Raw genomic sequence first — 16,579 nt, forward strand, 5'->3', positions numbered from 1 at the left:
GTAGATCACCAGGCCTTTCTTCCGAGGTACCTCTGGGTAGACCTGAACCTCTAACCCTTTGGTTAGTAGCCAGGCACATTAATAGTCTGCACCACCCATGGACTCTTACCATCATTACCCCAACTCTAATTTGATTGTTTCCCAGAGGTAACTACTGCCCCAGTTTTGTGTGTCCTTCTAGATCTTTTTCTATGCCACTATTCTGTACTTGTTAGGTCTTGAGGATCATTCCATGTTCAAAACACCAATCTATTTGCATCCTTTTTAACTACTCTTTAGAATTCTACATCTAGACCAATTTAGTTTGTTACCTTACTGGTAGGTATTTGAATTGTTTCTGATTTTTCACTATTACAAATAATGTAGAATGGATATTCCTTTGCATACTTCCCTATATACATGTAAAGTGTTAAGGAGGATAGGATAAAAAGGGGGGGAGGGATACTCGATTGTAAAGCTGGTACATTTTTATAGATCCTGCCAAATTCTGCATAGGGAGAATTTTTAAAAATTTGGGGTAAAAGGTAATAATAGGGAGAATAGATAATAGGAGGTACCAATGAAACAATTACACCCACCCCTACTGCCATCCCAGGATCAACAGCTCAGTTCTCATTTCGAAGGGCCTTTGACAGTAAAAACTGCCTCCTCCAATGGGGGGCAGGGCAGGAGGGAAAGTTCTGAGTTGAAGAGACAAGTCTGCTCCTAACCACACAACTTAAAACTATAGCCATGGAGATCTGAACTTTGTTTGCCTGGAAAATATGGTTATTGCCCCCCACTGAACATAGGGTCTGCTGCTCTGAGATGGACAAGGTAGACTGAAAGAGTTCTCTCTGAACACGGAGATGCAGGAATAAGTATCTAAACAGACAGATCTTTCTTTTCTGACCACTCATCAGAGGGAGGAAGTACTTAGAGTCTAAAAAACACTTGTTGCCATCGACTCACAGCGACCCTATCGTTCCACCAGGGCTCCACCAGAGTCTTGGAGCCTAAGTGAGCCCCAAATCAGTTTCCTCTCCTCTTGAGTATCTGGACCTCAGATGCAGCAGTGAGGCATTATGTACAAATTCAACTATGCACGCTACTGCCTTCCATAAGTGATTTTTAAATGCTCAGTGAAATTATAGAGTTTGCATGTGTATTCTTTTTTACATACTATACATTACATTGGAGACCTGGTGGCACTGTGGTTAAGAGCTTGGCTGCTAACCAAAAGGTTGGCATTTCAAATCCAGCAGCCGCTCCCTGGAAACACTATGGAGCAGTTCTGTTCTGTCCTATAGCTTGCTATGAGTGGGAATCAACTTGATGGCAATGAGTTTGGTTTAGTTTATATGTTACACTATACAAGGTTTGATCACTCAGTTACTCATTCATTCGGAATCTACTATGCACAGGTATTGTCCTAGGCTATGGAAATACAGGAGCCCTGTGGCGCAGTGGTTAAGAGCTTGGCTGCTAACCAAAAGGTCAGCAGTTAGAATCCACCAGCCGCTCCTCGAGAGCCCTACAGGAACGTTGTACTCTGTCTTATAGGGCTGCTATGAGTTGGAAACGACACAACAGCAATCGGTTTGGTGTTTCGTTTTGTTGTCATGGGAATACAAGTAGGTGAATAAAGCATACATGCTATCACTGAAGCTCCCTTTCTAGTGAAATGTTGATACCAAAATCATGTGTGCTATACTTTATGAATTATTTCAAGTATTTTCATAATTAATTTTGACAACTCATGATTTTTGTTTTATGAGGGACTTCAGAGCCTAATACCCCAATCAGATAGAACTCCAATGTACCTGTAAGCCCAGGTTTCTGAGAGCCCCTGGTCACCCTGTTCCCCAATCCTACTATTGGTAAAAGGCAGTGGCAGACATTCAGGCTCTGGTCTCAGCACCTCTCTCATTTTACATTAAACCTGGAATTGAGAATCCCCAACACTTGGGGAACATGCTTGGTTTGGCTATATAAAATAAATACTCATTATATTAACTCATAATTGATTTATTATTTATTTCAAAATGCCACACTGAACAATAATGGACATATGAACTGTTAAAAATGTCACATTAGATTTATTGCTATATTATTCATGCCTAGTCTACCATGTATGTGGTTCACACAGCCCAGTTACATGAAATTTCAGTGAGAACTCTGGTACCCTCAGCACAAAGTCTAGGCCACGGAAGTTTCCTCTTTAGAGAGAATTATTATTGCATGTAACATGCATAAAGACACTGAAGGTCTAAATCTAGCAGGCCAAATCCAGCCACCCTCCTGTTTATGTAAATAAAGTTTTATTGGAGCACAGCCACTTTCATTTTTTGACAAACTGTCTACGGTTTCTTTTACACTACAATGGCAGAGTTGAGTAGTTGCCAGAGAGATCAAATGGCCCCCATTTACTAGCTGGGCCTTTACAAGAACAATTTGCCTATCCCTGGTCTAACAGGAAGAATAGCTGAGGAGCTGTGCTGAGCTGTTAACTGCTAAGTACAAGTTAGCATTTCAAAGACAGATGGCAACTGGTGATAACTTACTCCATCGATCAAAAGCCAAAGGAGTAGCAGAGAGTTGTAATTATTAGCTGCCAAGAACAGAACAAAACGCTGCTGGGTCCTGCACCAAGCCCATGACTGAACCTTTGTCATCCAGAGGGTTTTTATTGGCTGATTTTCAGAAGCAGATCTCCTGGCCTTTGTTCCTAATCCATCTCAGTGGAAACTCCACAGAAATCTGTTCAGCATCATAGCAACATGCAAGCTTCCACTGACACGTGGTAGCTGCCCATGAGGTGCACTGGCCAGGAACCGAACCCCAGTCTCCCTCATGGAAGGCGAGAATCCTACAACTGAACCATCACTGCCCCACAGCAGAGACATTTTATTTGGCTTGTCTTCTGGGTTCCCTAACTCTGTGCTCTAGCCTTCTCGCCTCTGTGCTCATTCCCTTCTCCAGGGTATTTGGGAGTGGGGGTGGGGGTGTGGGGGACAAGCCTGTTGCCATTGAGTCAATTTCAACTCATAGCGACCCTACAGGAGACGGTAGAACTGCCCCATAGGGTTTCCAAGGCTGGAAATCTTTACAGAAGCAGACTGTCACATCTTTCTCCCACAGAGAGGCTGTGGGTCCGAACCACTAAACTTTCGGTTAGCAGCCAAGCATTTAAACACTGTGCCACCAGGACTCCTTCCCAGAGTGCTTACTGCTGTCCTCAAATGGAACTTGTACTTTAAGTGAATCAATTTGTATATCTTCCGTAGGCCATTTTTAGAGTAGCAAATTAAGTATTTGAATTTATCTGCCCACAAAAAATATTTTTTTAGAAGGAGCAGTGGTGGGGTTTAGGGGAGGATATAGCTGGGCGCTTCTAACACTCTTCTCTGTGGGTCAGAAACCCTGAACAGTTCTAATAGAAAAAGAAGTTCCACATCTGTTACACAAACACAGCCTGTGGAACCAAAAATAAAACCATACTGATGAAAGCCAGCTTGTCGAAAGATCATTTTAGACTTATTTTAAGACTCTAGAACAGTCACACTGAAATCTAAAAACCACACCCCCAAAATACTCAATCCCTTGTGATTATGCTAGACCCTGCTGAAGAGGACAACATGCTCCATCCCTTTTATAAGCCTCCTATCTCACCTCAGCTCTCAGCCTCCAGAGATAAGGAGAAGTTATTCCTGAGTTCTAAAGGTGACCCCAAAGGTCAACAGAGGTAACAGGTAAGCTGACCCACTGTCTCCAACTAGCTAATAGAATCCACATGCTTTTAGCTTCCTAATGTTAGGAATTCCTTCTCTACACACTTAACCACCCCAGTGAGGTCCCACTCCCAGAGGACAAGGGCTGTAGGTTAGTCATACCTGTATTCTCAGCACCTTGCACAGTGCCTGGTACCCACACTTGACTGACTGAATAAATAATGCGGTTTAAAAAGAATGAACTCAGACTACAGTTTAATCAACGAACACGATCACCCTTATTAAATCCTGTGAAGAGTATCAAGATTCAACTATTCCCAACATTTATGCATTATTTCCTGCTCCCAGCTTTCTGAGGCTACTTTTATCTTAGTTCATTTTGTGTTGTCCCATTTGTCTGTTCCCTTTGTCTCTGTTTTTATGGGGACTGACACACTGTCCATTTCCAACTGTAAGCTCTTGTCTGTTCTATTTATCTGCAGAGTGCTCTCAGGATCCGTCTGTGGACAGTTGCTTAACAGACGCTTTTGATGGTTAAACAGAAAAGCATTAGGAAAACTTCTACTCTCACATCTTATCGTCCCTCTCCCACAGTCAAACCAATCCTGAAATAGAGATCCCGTCAACATCTGATGCTCCCCAAAAGCTTCTGGGTAAGGGATTCTCACAGACCAAGTACAATAACCATTGTTTCTTATTTTCTGTCTCCCAGTAAGCTCATTATTACTGGACAAGGATCAAACCTCTTTGTCCTTGGTTTGGACTCAAAAAAAAAAAAAAAAGACTCTCAGCAGGGTATCCATTAGTTCAAATCGCTGCCTCCAGTACAAAACTATTTCCCACTGCCATTTTCTCAGCATTCATTTTTGTGTGGGAGGGTGAGACCTGAGCAGAGAGAAGTGAGGGATGGGAGGTTATGGGACCTGTTGCTTTCTCACATATGGTGTTATGTCTGCATAGGATTGAGACCAAAGGTAAAGCTGTTTAGAAATGTGTGCCCCCAGAGTGCAGGCGAAGAGACCTAGGAGATTTAAGAGGCAGAACTCACACCCAGCACCCCACAGGAAAACTCTGACATGGCCGTAGTGATAATTTCCCCTCAGTGTTCCACAAAGGGTTTGAGGTTTAACAATCCAAACCCAATCTTAACCTCAAAATCTTACTCCTCAATACACTTGACACATATAAAACACAAGAGCACAATGAACTCAGTTACCGTTCAGAAAGGGAACTTTTGAAAAGCATTTTATCGCAACTGCATAACAGGAATAGTCCAGAATCAAAGGCCTAGGCCACTAATATTTGGCTGTTGTTAATTTAACATTTATTCTAACACTAAAACACAAAAAGGAAGCTGATAACATTAAGTTCTACTTGGGGCTTAAATGCTCCTATTAACACCGCCTGATGCTAGGTCTCAGGTACAAACTTCTTAACAAACTTAAAACAAGAACCGTACTCTGCAGCTTCAGCATGAATACCTGTCATTCTATGCAGGGGCAAACAAACTGTGGTATTTTGGATCAAAGTGTAATATTTTTCATTGATGATGTTTGTCTGCTTTGAAAAGATGGCTACACCAAACACAGTTTGAGAGCAGGTTCAATTTTACATGTAAAGCCACTGAATAAACAAACACTAGGTTTCTGCTGGCCCTTATTTTCTACTTCAGACTAACAGTCCTGCCTTGAGCCCAGCTTCTGGCCTTCACAACAGGAAGGAGGTAGTGGGGAAGATAAGCTAAGAATGCTGCTTAAGGCCCAAGGTTATTCTGTTTCTAGATGGAATGTTCCTCCCTTACCACCTGCACCCAGAAGAAAATGTACGAGCCAGGATATGTTTTCCAAGGCCCTTTTTACTGTTAATTCTTAGTGTACTTTAGCATCTAACAAGCAAATCTACTTGGTCGGACAAGCAGGAAAAGTTCGGGTCAGATGACCAGTAGCTCCGGAGTCTAGTCCCATCTCTACATAGTGTCACAAACTCAGAGAAGCCACTTCCTTCCTAGGGCCACATCCTCTTACCTGTCAGAAGAGGGGCTGGTTAAGGTTACCATAAAGGACTCTTCCATGTAAAAAATTCTAACTTCTTATTCAAATTATACCCTAAAAGAGATCATCACATTTAACACCACACAATATAGTATACGCTTATAGTACACTTAGCATAAATGTGGCTGCATTCTTTTTTCCATTTCTTATCTTGTTAACCAGATCCATACTAGGAGCCTAGTTTCATGTATTTTTTTCTGTCCCCTGGAACTAGCAGAGGGAGGGCTTCCCACAAACCCATACTTACTATTTTGCCTTTACATTCCTCTTAAACTTCAGGTTGAAAATAGTAAAGTAGCTCATCTACTAAAGTTCAGAGGCTCAAACATAATGAGCCTAAACCTCTGTTGGCCCTGGGAACCTCCTCAGTGCTGTCAAAGGTCACTGTGAACTGATTAAAAGATGAACTGATGAACAGACTTTTGAAACTTAAGTTGCTTCTAAGGCAAATAGTGCCTGTATGCATCGACAGTGACTGTACTGCAGTGACCCTAGCATTTGGAAACGGTATCATCTAGGAGAAATACAAGTAAGAAAGGAACAGCATCCTTAGTTCACCTATGAGATTAGTTACCTGGAGAAAGAAGTCTGAGGGAAATGAATGCGTGAAGCCAGAGGTATTCGGGAACAACCTTAGTCCAAATAAGAGGACTGGAATATGACATCAGGAAGCCTGGTAGTGCTGAAATGTGACTTACTGGAATGCAGAGTGGAAACCCAATGCTTTTATGATCTATTTGGGGAAAGTATGCAGCCGGTATCAGATCTACAGAATGGAAGGTGGGGGGAAAAGTATGTTAGTGCCCCCTGCACTGTCCTGAGAAAATGGTGTCCAAACTAACAGATACACACATAGAAATAATCAAAGTCAGAGTGCCCAAGGAAAAGCAAAAGATTCAGAAGGGAGATAGCAGCGTTTAAGGCGCAGGGAATGAGGAGACGACCACTTTACACCCTCTAGGACGGCTATAACCACAGAGACAAAAAGTGTTGGCAAAGATGTGGAGCAACTGGAACCCTCATACACTGCTGGTGGGAACGTAAAATTGTGCAGCCACTTTGAAAAACAGTCTGGCAGTTCCTCAAAAGATTAAGCACAGAGTTAACCATACCAGTTACCATTAAGTTGATTCCAACTCACAGCAACTCCACATATGTCAGTGTAGAACTGTGATCCACAGAGGTAAGATTGCCAGGCCTTTTTTTTGAAGAACCTCTTGGTAGACTCAAACCTCCAACCTTTCCCATCAGCAGCCAAGCACGATAACCATTTGTACACCCCAGGGACTCTAGAGTTAACCATATGACCCAGCATACCAAAGAGAACTGAAGGAACATCATATGCCCACACAAAAATCTGTACACAAATGTTCACTGTGGCATTATTCATAATAGCCAAAAAGTGTAAACAGCCCAAATGTCCAACAACAGATGAATGGACAAATACAATGTGGAATATCCATATAACGGGATATTTATTATTCACATAAAAAGGAATGAAGCACTGATATATGTTAGAACATGGATAAACCTTGAAAACAGTATGCTAAGTAAAAGAAGCCAGATACAAAAGGCCACATATTGTATGATTCCATTTACAGGAAACGTCCAGAATAGGCAAATCCATTGAGACAGAAAAGTAGATTAGTGGCTGCCTAGGGCTGGGGACAGGGGAATGAAGAGTGACTGCTAATGGATATGAGTTTTCTTTTAGGGGAGATGAAATTGTTTTAATTAGATTGTGATGTTACTATCACAACCCTATGAATATTCTAAAAAAAAACACTGAATTGCACGCTTCACAAGGGTCAATTATATGGTACGTAAATTCTATTCCAATAAAACAGTTAAAGAAAAAAAAAGGAGGTGAGTTTACAGGGCTTGGAGAAGGCAAAGCCAGGTCAGAGGATAGAAGGAAAGATGAGGAGAGGAACGTGGAGGCCTAGAAGCCAAGGGAGTAAAGCAGAGCTGCTAAAGGAGGAGATTCTCAGTGTCAAATGCAGAGAAAAAAGAGTAAGTTAGACAAGGCGCTTTCAATTAGGAAGTCTCTGGTGAGCTTAAGAAAGGCTGTGTGGGGGGCACGTGTGTGGATGTGTGTGGGGGTCCACTCACATGTCCCACAGACTGGTAAAAGCAATGGAGGAAGTAAGAGAAACAGCCTTTATGAATGAGAAGGGGAGGAAAGAGAGCAAACGGCAGCTGGAACAGCAGGTGTCAAGAGGAACTGTTGCTGTTGTTGGAAACCCAAAACCAAACCTGTTGCCATTGAATCGATTCCAACTCATAGTGACCCTATGAGACCCAGGACAGAGCAGAACTACCCCATAGAGTTTCCAAGGAGCACCTGGAGGATTTGAACTGCCAGCCTTTTGGTTAGCAGCCATAGCTCTTAAACACTACAAATGTCAACGTGTTCATGTGCTGGTGAGAAATTATGTGCCAGGCATTGTTCTAAGCACTTTTAATGATAAATCATTGAATTTTCACAAAACTCTAAGAAGTAGGTCTCTATTATGGTATCTTTTTAGACAGAAAATTGAGGGAGATTAAGAAATATAGTTAGATTCAAATTCAGGCAGTCTAGCTCCCAAGTCCAAAGTCTTAACCATGATGTCACACTGTCCGTAAGCTGTAAGGATGAACACAGTCAAGGAAAATGTAGAGCTACAAGAATCTGAGGAAGATCAGCCTTGGTGGCTGTGGTCTCAGTGAGGAGGAATACGACCAAGGAGGGATACTTGAAGGTTGTAAAAGTCTAGAATGGAGGAAGAGAGAAGCAGATGGAGGCTGACAAAAGTTTGAAGCTTGTTAATGAGGACCGAGCTGATCAAGGACATCGTGAACTTGTATTGGGCTATGTGGGTTGAGGAATCCAGGGGATGGACCACAGCACTATGGTCCAGGGTTGGCGTTTTACTAAGCAGGCACAAAGGATAGGGGTGCAAGGGAATCAAGTGGATGGTGAGAGTAGTTTAGAGGGCTTCTCAGACACCCTGGGGCTGTGCAGACCACTTCAGTACACTAGCAAAATGTTGCTTCCATATTCCCCACATTAATGGTGTGTAAGAGAGCCCTGGTGTCAGTTTTGACATTTACAGTCTTCTCAGAACTCAAAGAGTTTAAGCTATGGCAAACTCAAATGCCTTCTTCAAGGACAGGAAACTATGGTGTGCGTATGAGTACTATGGATTGAATTGTGTCCCCCCAAAATGTGTTGTAAACCCAAACCTCTATATTTATGGATATATAGGAGCCTGGTGACGCAGTGCTTAAAGCGCTTGGTCGCAAACCGAAAGGTCAGAGGTTCAAACCCATCAGCAGCTCCACAGGAGAGAGATGTGGCAGTCTGCATCAGGAAAGATTTTCAGCCTGGAAAACCCTATGGGGCAGTTCTACTCTGTCCTACAGGGTTGCTATGAGTCGGAATCGATCTGATAGCAAAGACTTTGGCATTTTTTTTTTTTTAAGTATTTGTTAATTTTTTAAATAATTCCAATTGAGAATAGGGTTCTTTGTTATGTTAATGAGGCCATATCGGTGTAGGGAGTGTCTTAAACCAATCACCTTTGAGATACAAAAAGAGCAGATTAGGCATAGAAGCAACAACTGGAGAAAGACTGATGCCACCTGGAGATCACCAAGGAACTCCCGGAAGAGAAGCTGGAAGAGACGAGGATTTTCCCCCAGAGTGGACAGGGGCAGCCTTCCCCTACAGCCAGAGCCCTGAATTCAGACTTCTAGCTCCTAAACTGTGAAAAAATAAATTTCTGTTCATTGAAGCCACCCATTGGTGGTATTTCTGTTATAGCAGCACGAAGAAACTAAGACAGTGATACATGGGTGTGAGAAAACATTTGTGATGAGGTCTGTGATGAACTAGAGCATACTATCCCCTTCTAGAAGTAGCCAAATTTAAATTAAAAATCCGCTAACCAAATGGGGAGCTTGCAGGTCAATTTAAAACACCTAGGTAGTTCATAAAGAAAATGTTCTATATCCTAGTTTGGTGAGTAGCATCTGGGATCTTAAAAGCGGCCATCTAAGACACAACTATTGGTCTCCACTTGTCTGGAGCAAAAGAGAATGAAGGAAATCCTCAAAGAAGAAACTAGTCCACAGGACTAATAGACCACACAACCATGGCCTCTTCTAGCCTGTGACCAGAACTGGCTACCACTACCGACTGTTCTGATAAGCGACACAATAGAAGGTTCCAGATAGAATGGGAGAAAAATATAGAACAAAATTCAAAAACCTAAAAAAGGCCAGGCTTTCTGGACGGATAGAGACTAGAAGAACTCCTGAGACTATCACCCTAAGATACCCTTTGAACTCTGAACTGACATTACTCCTGGAGGTTACCTTTAATCCAAATAGTATATTGGATTTAAAATAAACACCATCACCCAAGAGTAATGCACTCCCTTAAACAATCAACTATATGAGACTGAACAGTCAACATTTACCCAAAAAGCGAAGATGAGAAGACAAAGAAGGGAAGAGAAGCTAGATTAACAGAAACAGAACAAACCAGAATGGAAAAAATAACAATGCTGACACATTGTGAAAACTGTAAACAATGTCATGGAACAATCTTTATAAAAATTATTAAATGGAAACCTAATTTGCTGTGTGAACTTTCATCTAAAACACCATAAAATATTTTTTAAAATAAATAAATAAAACATCTGGGCTAGGGGTCTTTCAGAGCTTGATCTAGACGCCTCTGAAATCTCTGGGTATGGTACAGAGCCTGGGTGATGCAAGCTGTTTGCAACTGATTGCTTAACCCAAAGGTTAGCAGTTTGAAACCACCCAGCAGCTCTGTGGAAGAATGGCCTGGCAATCTGCTTCCATGAAGATTACAGCCAAGAAAACCCTCTGAAGCAGTTCTACTATGTAACACATGGGTTCTCCATGAATCGAGGGACAACTCAATGCAGCTAACAACAATTCTGGGGTGGAGTATACTAACCATGAAACTGGCTCATTTTCAAGGAGAAAATGGAGTTAAGGAGCTGTTTTTAAGACACTAAGGAAGCAGCAGCCATGAGGCTCCCCATGTCCAGTATTCTTTTGAAGCCCATTCTACCCTGAAACATTGTCATTCTATACAGAAAAGAACCAAAAGGCTCTTTTCAACCAGACAAGGATAACAAATCACAGGACTGCTGTCTCTGCATTATTACCCACTCAAAGAAAAACTGTACGCAAACTCACCAAAAAAAAATAATGTGTAAGGAAAAAAACTTGCTTCCAGGAGAGACGAAGTAAGATTATGAACAAAACATAATGCCTCATGAAATAAAAAAAAGACCACTACTAAATAAAGATCTTGGTAGCCTTGCCTCTCAATAGAAAGAGTAATTCAAAATTTAATTTTAAAATAAGCACATAACAATGACAATAACAACCAGTCTTCCATGATTAGAATCCTTTCAACACTCCACACACAAAACAAATAATTTCACTGTGTGGTTTATGTTGTGTTTTGTTTCTAAAACAAGTAAAATGCAAAAGATTCGGCCATCTCAATCCCAGGAAACAAGAAGAATCTACCTTTCTCCTCTCTCCAAAATGCCTATGTAGCTTCCCATGGTGCCAAACCTGAATGTGTTACCATCTGCCACTAAATGTAGAACTTACATATCGATTCAGTAGCACAGGTCAGGAGGATTGAAACCTCTCATGTTTTTGTTTTTCTTTTTCCTTACATTCTACATTCTAAAATGGATTTTAATTCCTTCAGGTATCAAATATCTCAAGACTGTACCTGCTTGAATTACATGGTTAGAGACAAGAATAACCTGTAATAAAATGGCTCCTAGGTTTTGAGATGGAAAAAATGCTCCAAGAGAAGGCAGAAATCATGCCTTATTCAGCCAGCACAGTAGAGCTTTCTCTGAGCCAAGGTTTCATGGGAAAAGGAGTTTCCTTGGTGAAAAACAGCAGGGCAAGGCTTGGCCCCACATCTCCTCACTCTTGCAGTTCACTCTCACTCAAACTCAAACACAGGCCACTATTCTGAAACCAAGGCAAAAACTGAGAATATCTGAAAAGGGAGCTGCCCTTGTGTTCTTAACCCACGTATCAAAGCCCAGTGTGACTCTGGACAGAACCCCCCACACATGGCACATAATGGAGAGAATGTTGGGTGGGAGGAATTACATACTCCCGCTGTGGCCATCACAAGCATACAGTTCTTTCTCCTATTCGAATCACATCCTCAAACATTTCCACAGGCCAACAAAGAGGGGGTGAGGACTCCAGCAGGAGCCCACTGTGTGTTCCCACAAGGGGACTTTTCAACGCCCACCCTCAAGCTCCGGCTGAGGATGAGGTCAGCCTCCATTCTGCAGGCCAGGGAACAAGCTGACTTTGTGACCAGTTGGCCAGCTCCCTGTGGGGCTCTGAAGATGGAAAAGGATTGGTTTGGCCCACACAGACCTCATTCCCCATGCAGGAAGCCCAGCCTAAGTATTTTTAAATAGGTACATTCAGGGGGCAGTCACAGAAACACGCACATGAGCCTCTGTGATGCCTCAGGGCTGCCTCTTCCCTCCGTCTTCTCCATTGACTCTCAGACGCCATGTCACTACTGCTGGGCTCACCTGCCTATACATCTCCCTCTGTTTCCATGATGACAGCCTCCTGCTCAAGAATCTATAATGGTTTCCCACTCACGTCAGAACATGTTCCAACACCTCACCTTAGCACTGAAATTCCTGCAAGATTTGGTTCATTTAATCTACCCAACGTCTCCTCTCTGTTCTTCTACATGTGCTTTATCCTTGCTCTTTTTTCTTCCCTCAACCTATACAGCCTAGTAGCTAAGAACACATTCAGCCTGGGTTCAGATCTCAAGTCAGTGGTAGAACTCTCACCTTCCATGTAGAAGGTTCCTGGCTAATGCACCTCATGTGCAGCCACAAACCATCTGTCAGTGGAGGCTTGTGTGTTGTTATGATGCTGAACAGGTTTCAGCAGAGCTTCCAGACATCTTAAGATGGGCTAGGAAAAAAGGCCTGGTGATCTCCTTCAAAAAATCAGCCAATGAAAACCCTATGGATTACAACATCCTGATCTGCAACCAATCATGGCGATGGTGCAGGACCAGGAAGCACTAGTTCCGTATGTGGTCGCCATGAGTCAGGGCCAACTCGATGGCAGCTAACAACAATTAAGAGGAAGGGAATTGCTGGAAAACACCATAGAGATGGATTAAAGCCTGGTTTAGACTAATGAGGAACAACCTGTTATTTCCTGATCTCCCCTGTCTCCAAATTTCCACAGCATTTCATCCATCCTTTCATAAAAAAAAAAAAAAGGCATTATTAATTTCTACCTTGTCTTATTTGTGTATTTCTTACCCAGCTTCACATACCAGGCCTTCTTTCAGCCTCAGAAGATTTCACGTCTTCTCTTCTGCACTACAAGCTCCATTTCTCATGTCTGCATGCGTCATGGCTCCCAATACAGTGCCTTACTGAGTAGCGATCCAATGTTTAAGGCAATTAGAGAAGCTAAATTTCACATATTTTGACAATTAAACCCATTGCCATCTAGTCGATTCTGACTCAGAGCGACCCTATGCAACAGAGCAGAAATTTCCCATAGGGTTTCCAAGGCTACAAATATTTACAGAAGCAGACTGCCACATCTTTCTCCTGTGGAGTGGCTGGTGGGTTCCAATGGCAGATCTTTCAGTTAAAGGGCTCCTGTTTTGACAATAGTTTCTACTATATTCAAGACCATGCAAACACAGTTATAAAAGCATTACCCAACAGAAGCCTTCAAGGGCCTACTTAAAGTAATAGATAAGAATTTATCAAGTGCTTTTAAGAAAATGGTTGTTTTGAAGCACTGGAGTATATGTGGAATAGTAGTAGTTTCAGCCTAAGGCTGAAGAGGACACTTCTCAGGAATTGCTCCTCCTGATGACATGTTTATTGTGGAGGCAATTCCATTAGAGTAGTGCTCCTGGCCCCTCCCTACCTCCTCACTCATTCTGCCCCCAGACGATGGAGTGCTGAGTGTTAAGTTTGTGAGGAGATACAAGTTTGCACAGCTAGCCTTTCTTCTCCCTCTTTCCCTGAGACAAGAGCTATCCCCAGGGAATGTGTCTTCTGGGTGGGTACGTCTGACTCATTCTGAGGTTCAGTAGTAGAAAGCACACCCCCCTGCAGATATGAACCACACTGTCTCATCTCACATTTAGTTTTTTCTTCAACTGGTTCAGAATCTGGGAGGGTGAATATAGTGTTATTTATTGAGCTCCCTCAAAGACCCCAACACATTCCCTTATAATCTTGCTGATCAAGAGCCTCTTACAGAGAAAGAGGAAAAACCCAGAAAGAGGTCCTATATGTATCTCCATCAGCCTCACATACCAGGCCTACTTCAGCATACATTGCCCAAGAAACGGCTGGAAATCCATCCCTCACCATTGGAGACACCTGCTCTTTAACTGACCTGTCCAGAAAGGTGAAATCATCCATGGCCCACATCCCACTATCTGTGAGACTGTCTAAGATTTATTAGACTTTCCACATAGGCCAAATCAGATACTTATAGAACACTTGCTATTTGAGATACCAGCAGCCATTCTATGATTGGGAAAAACACAAAGGCCTACAAGAAGAGGCTACATGAACTGGGAACAGCTATAAGCAAAGCTAAAACATAACACAAAATCCTCTAACTTAAACATTCTTTGCCCAAAGCATCAGATTACATCCATTACAGTATTTCTAAAGATCAAGCCCTTAAATGGTATACCTGCTTGGCAGTAAGGCATTAGAGGCCTCAGGGGTTCAGTGAGAGCAAGCATACCCAAAACCACATTGAGGTGGGTGAGCACCAACTGACCAGTGGCCATTGAGTTGACTGACCGATGGCAGCCCCATGTGTGTCAGAGTAGAACTGTGCTCCACAGGGTTTTCAATGGCTGATTTTTCAGAAGTAGATCACCAGGTCTTTCTTCCAAGGTGCCTCTGGGTGGACTCAAACGTTTAACATTTGTTAGCAACCAAGCACGTTAACCTTTTGCAGCACCCAGGGACTTTTTTTTTTTTTAAGCAAAAAAAAATTTTATCCGGCAAATGTTCAAAGAGGCAAAAGTGGAAAAATGGAAAAGCATGCTGCTAGAACCATGTCTGTCTGAGCCCAAGGATTACGGAATGGACAAAAATGGGAATGGAAAAGCATGCTGCTGGAGCCATGTCTGCCTGAGTCCAAGGAAATATTACAGAATAAGCAAAACTGGGAAAATAGACAAGCATGCTGCCACAGCCATGACTGCCCAAGTCTAAGGAACATTACAGTCTTCAGTATATATTAACATTACAAAAGGGTAAAACCATTGAAAGCTTCACCTTTTCACAGATTGGCTAGAAACTGTGATCATACATTTCATATTATCTTTCTTAATAATCACTGATACAGATTTCATTAAGACAGTCAGAAGGGTCTTCACTGGTCCAACAAATCTTACTAATCACTAAATGCTAACAAAAAAAGCTAAGAGTGGAAAGTATGCGGGTCTTTTGTGCCATGTTTTATAATTTGTTTATGTGAAAAGTTCCCTAAAAGATGTTTTCCAATATTGTCCTAGCTATTGTCTTTACACCTCAAGGCCCAGTTAATACGTTCTTGTGAAGTCCAGCTCCACCTGGGTCACATTCTAGGACAGGGAACAATGGCTCCAATATTATCTCCTAAGTTATTCTCTCCTTTAGATCGGAGACTGGAGATAACACATTGATGATCAATACCTGGACTTAGTTAAGTTCCTAGATGGCAGCCATGGCAGGCTCTTTAAACTCACGGTGCTGGTCTTCCACCAGATACCATCTGGTTCTTCACCAGGATCTTAAGTAAGAGTGATATTCCCATCAATCACATTACCAAAGTGAGCAGACTCAATGTATATATATAAGCATTTTAGCCCAAGGCCTTCTTAAGACAATAGAAAATAAGTTTTATTACGCCTAATGCTATCAGGATGCAGACTAAGAACATTCCTCTTCCTTGCAACAGTGATTTAGCCCATGTATTTATTCCTGATGGTAACCAAACAAATGCACCCAGGGACCCTTCAGGTGGGTGGGCACCATCTTCTAAAGCTAATGTTTCCCACTGCCCAAATCAAACATTAGAAATAGGAAGAGTTGAAGACAGGGCGACTTACGTGCTCTTTCATCTCGTTGGCCACAGTGCTTGACATCATAACGCAGCAGATGATGACGACAAGGATGAAGTAGAGCGCATACATGAAGCGGGTGCTGCGAGACTGTCGGACCTTGGGGCAGCAGCCGAAGCACAGGGAGCACCCGGCAGGCCCGCAGCAGCAGGCCAGCTAGAAAATGAACACAAAACAGCCTCTTAGAGCCACTACTGCACACGATACTCACATGCAGCTTCGACAAGTTGGCCTTCCAAGCTACGAGGTGTCCATTCTTCTGAGGCACCCACAATGGAGCGCACATTAACACAATTTATTGTGTGAACAAAACTTTCACCAGAATTGGTCTGATAATATCTTCAGTGGTAAGCATTATGACTTGGGAGATGTCCAGTAATTAAGCAAAAAAGGCATGGCTCATATAAACCACTAACATCATTGCTCTTAAAGAAAAAAAAGATTTCTGGGATCAGTGAAGAGGGAGATAAGAAGGCAAGATGTAGAAAAAGGACAGAGAGGTGGGAAGAATATGGAAAACAAGGTGTTGAGCCCAAAATAGGGTCTTGTCAAAATCCATGAGCCTAAGTGTGAATTGTATAAACATCAAGGGACATTTTAGGGTGGGAAAGGCTACG

The 16,579-nt window shown here is 42.4% G+C and overlaps 1 protein-coding gene across 1 annotated transcript in view; it reads right to left on the bottom strand.

The window, feature by feature from the left end:
- The window catches only part of SERINC5 (serine incorporator 5), a 116,712-nt gene that overhangs the window by 53,841 nt on the left and 46,292 nt on the right, over positions 1-16,579 (bottom strand). Inside the window, exon 2 of the mRNA XM_010588243.3 lies at positions 15,951-16,118. Within this exon, the coding sequence (XP_010586545.1) occupies positions 15,951-16,118 (168 nt within the window). The remainder of the gene's footprint in view (positions 1-15,950; positions 16,119-16,579) is intronic.

The sequence above is a fragment of the Loxodonta africana genome, chromosome 2 (assembly GCF_030014295.1).
Source record: "Loxodonta africana isolate mLoxAfr1 chromosome 2, mLoxAfr1.hap2, whole genome shotgun sequence".
Lineage (NCBI taxonomy): Eukaryota > Metazoa > Chordata > Mammalia > Proboscidea > Elephantidae > Loxodonta > Loxodonta africana.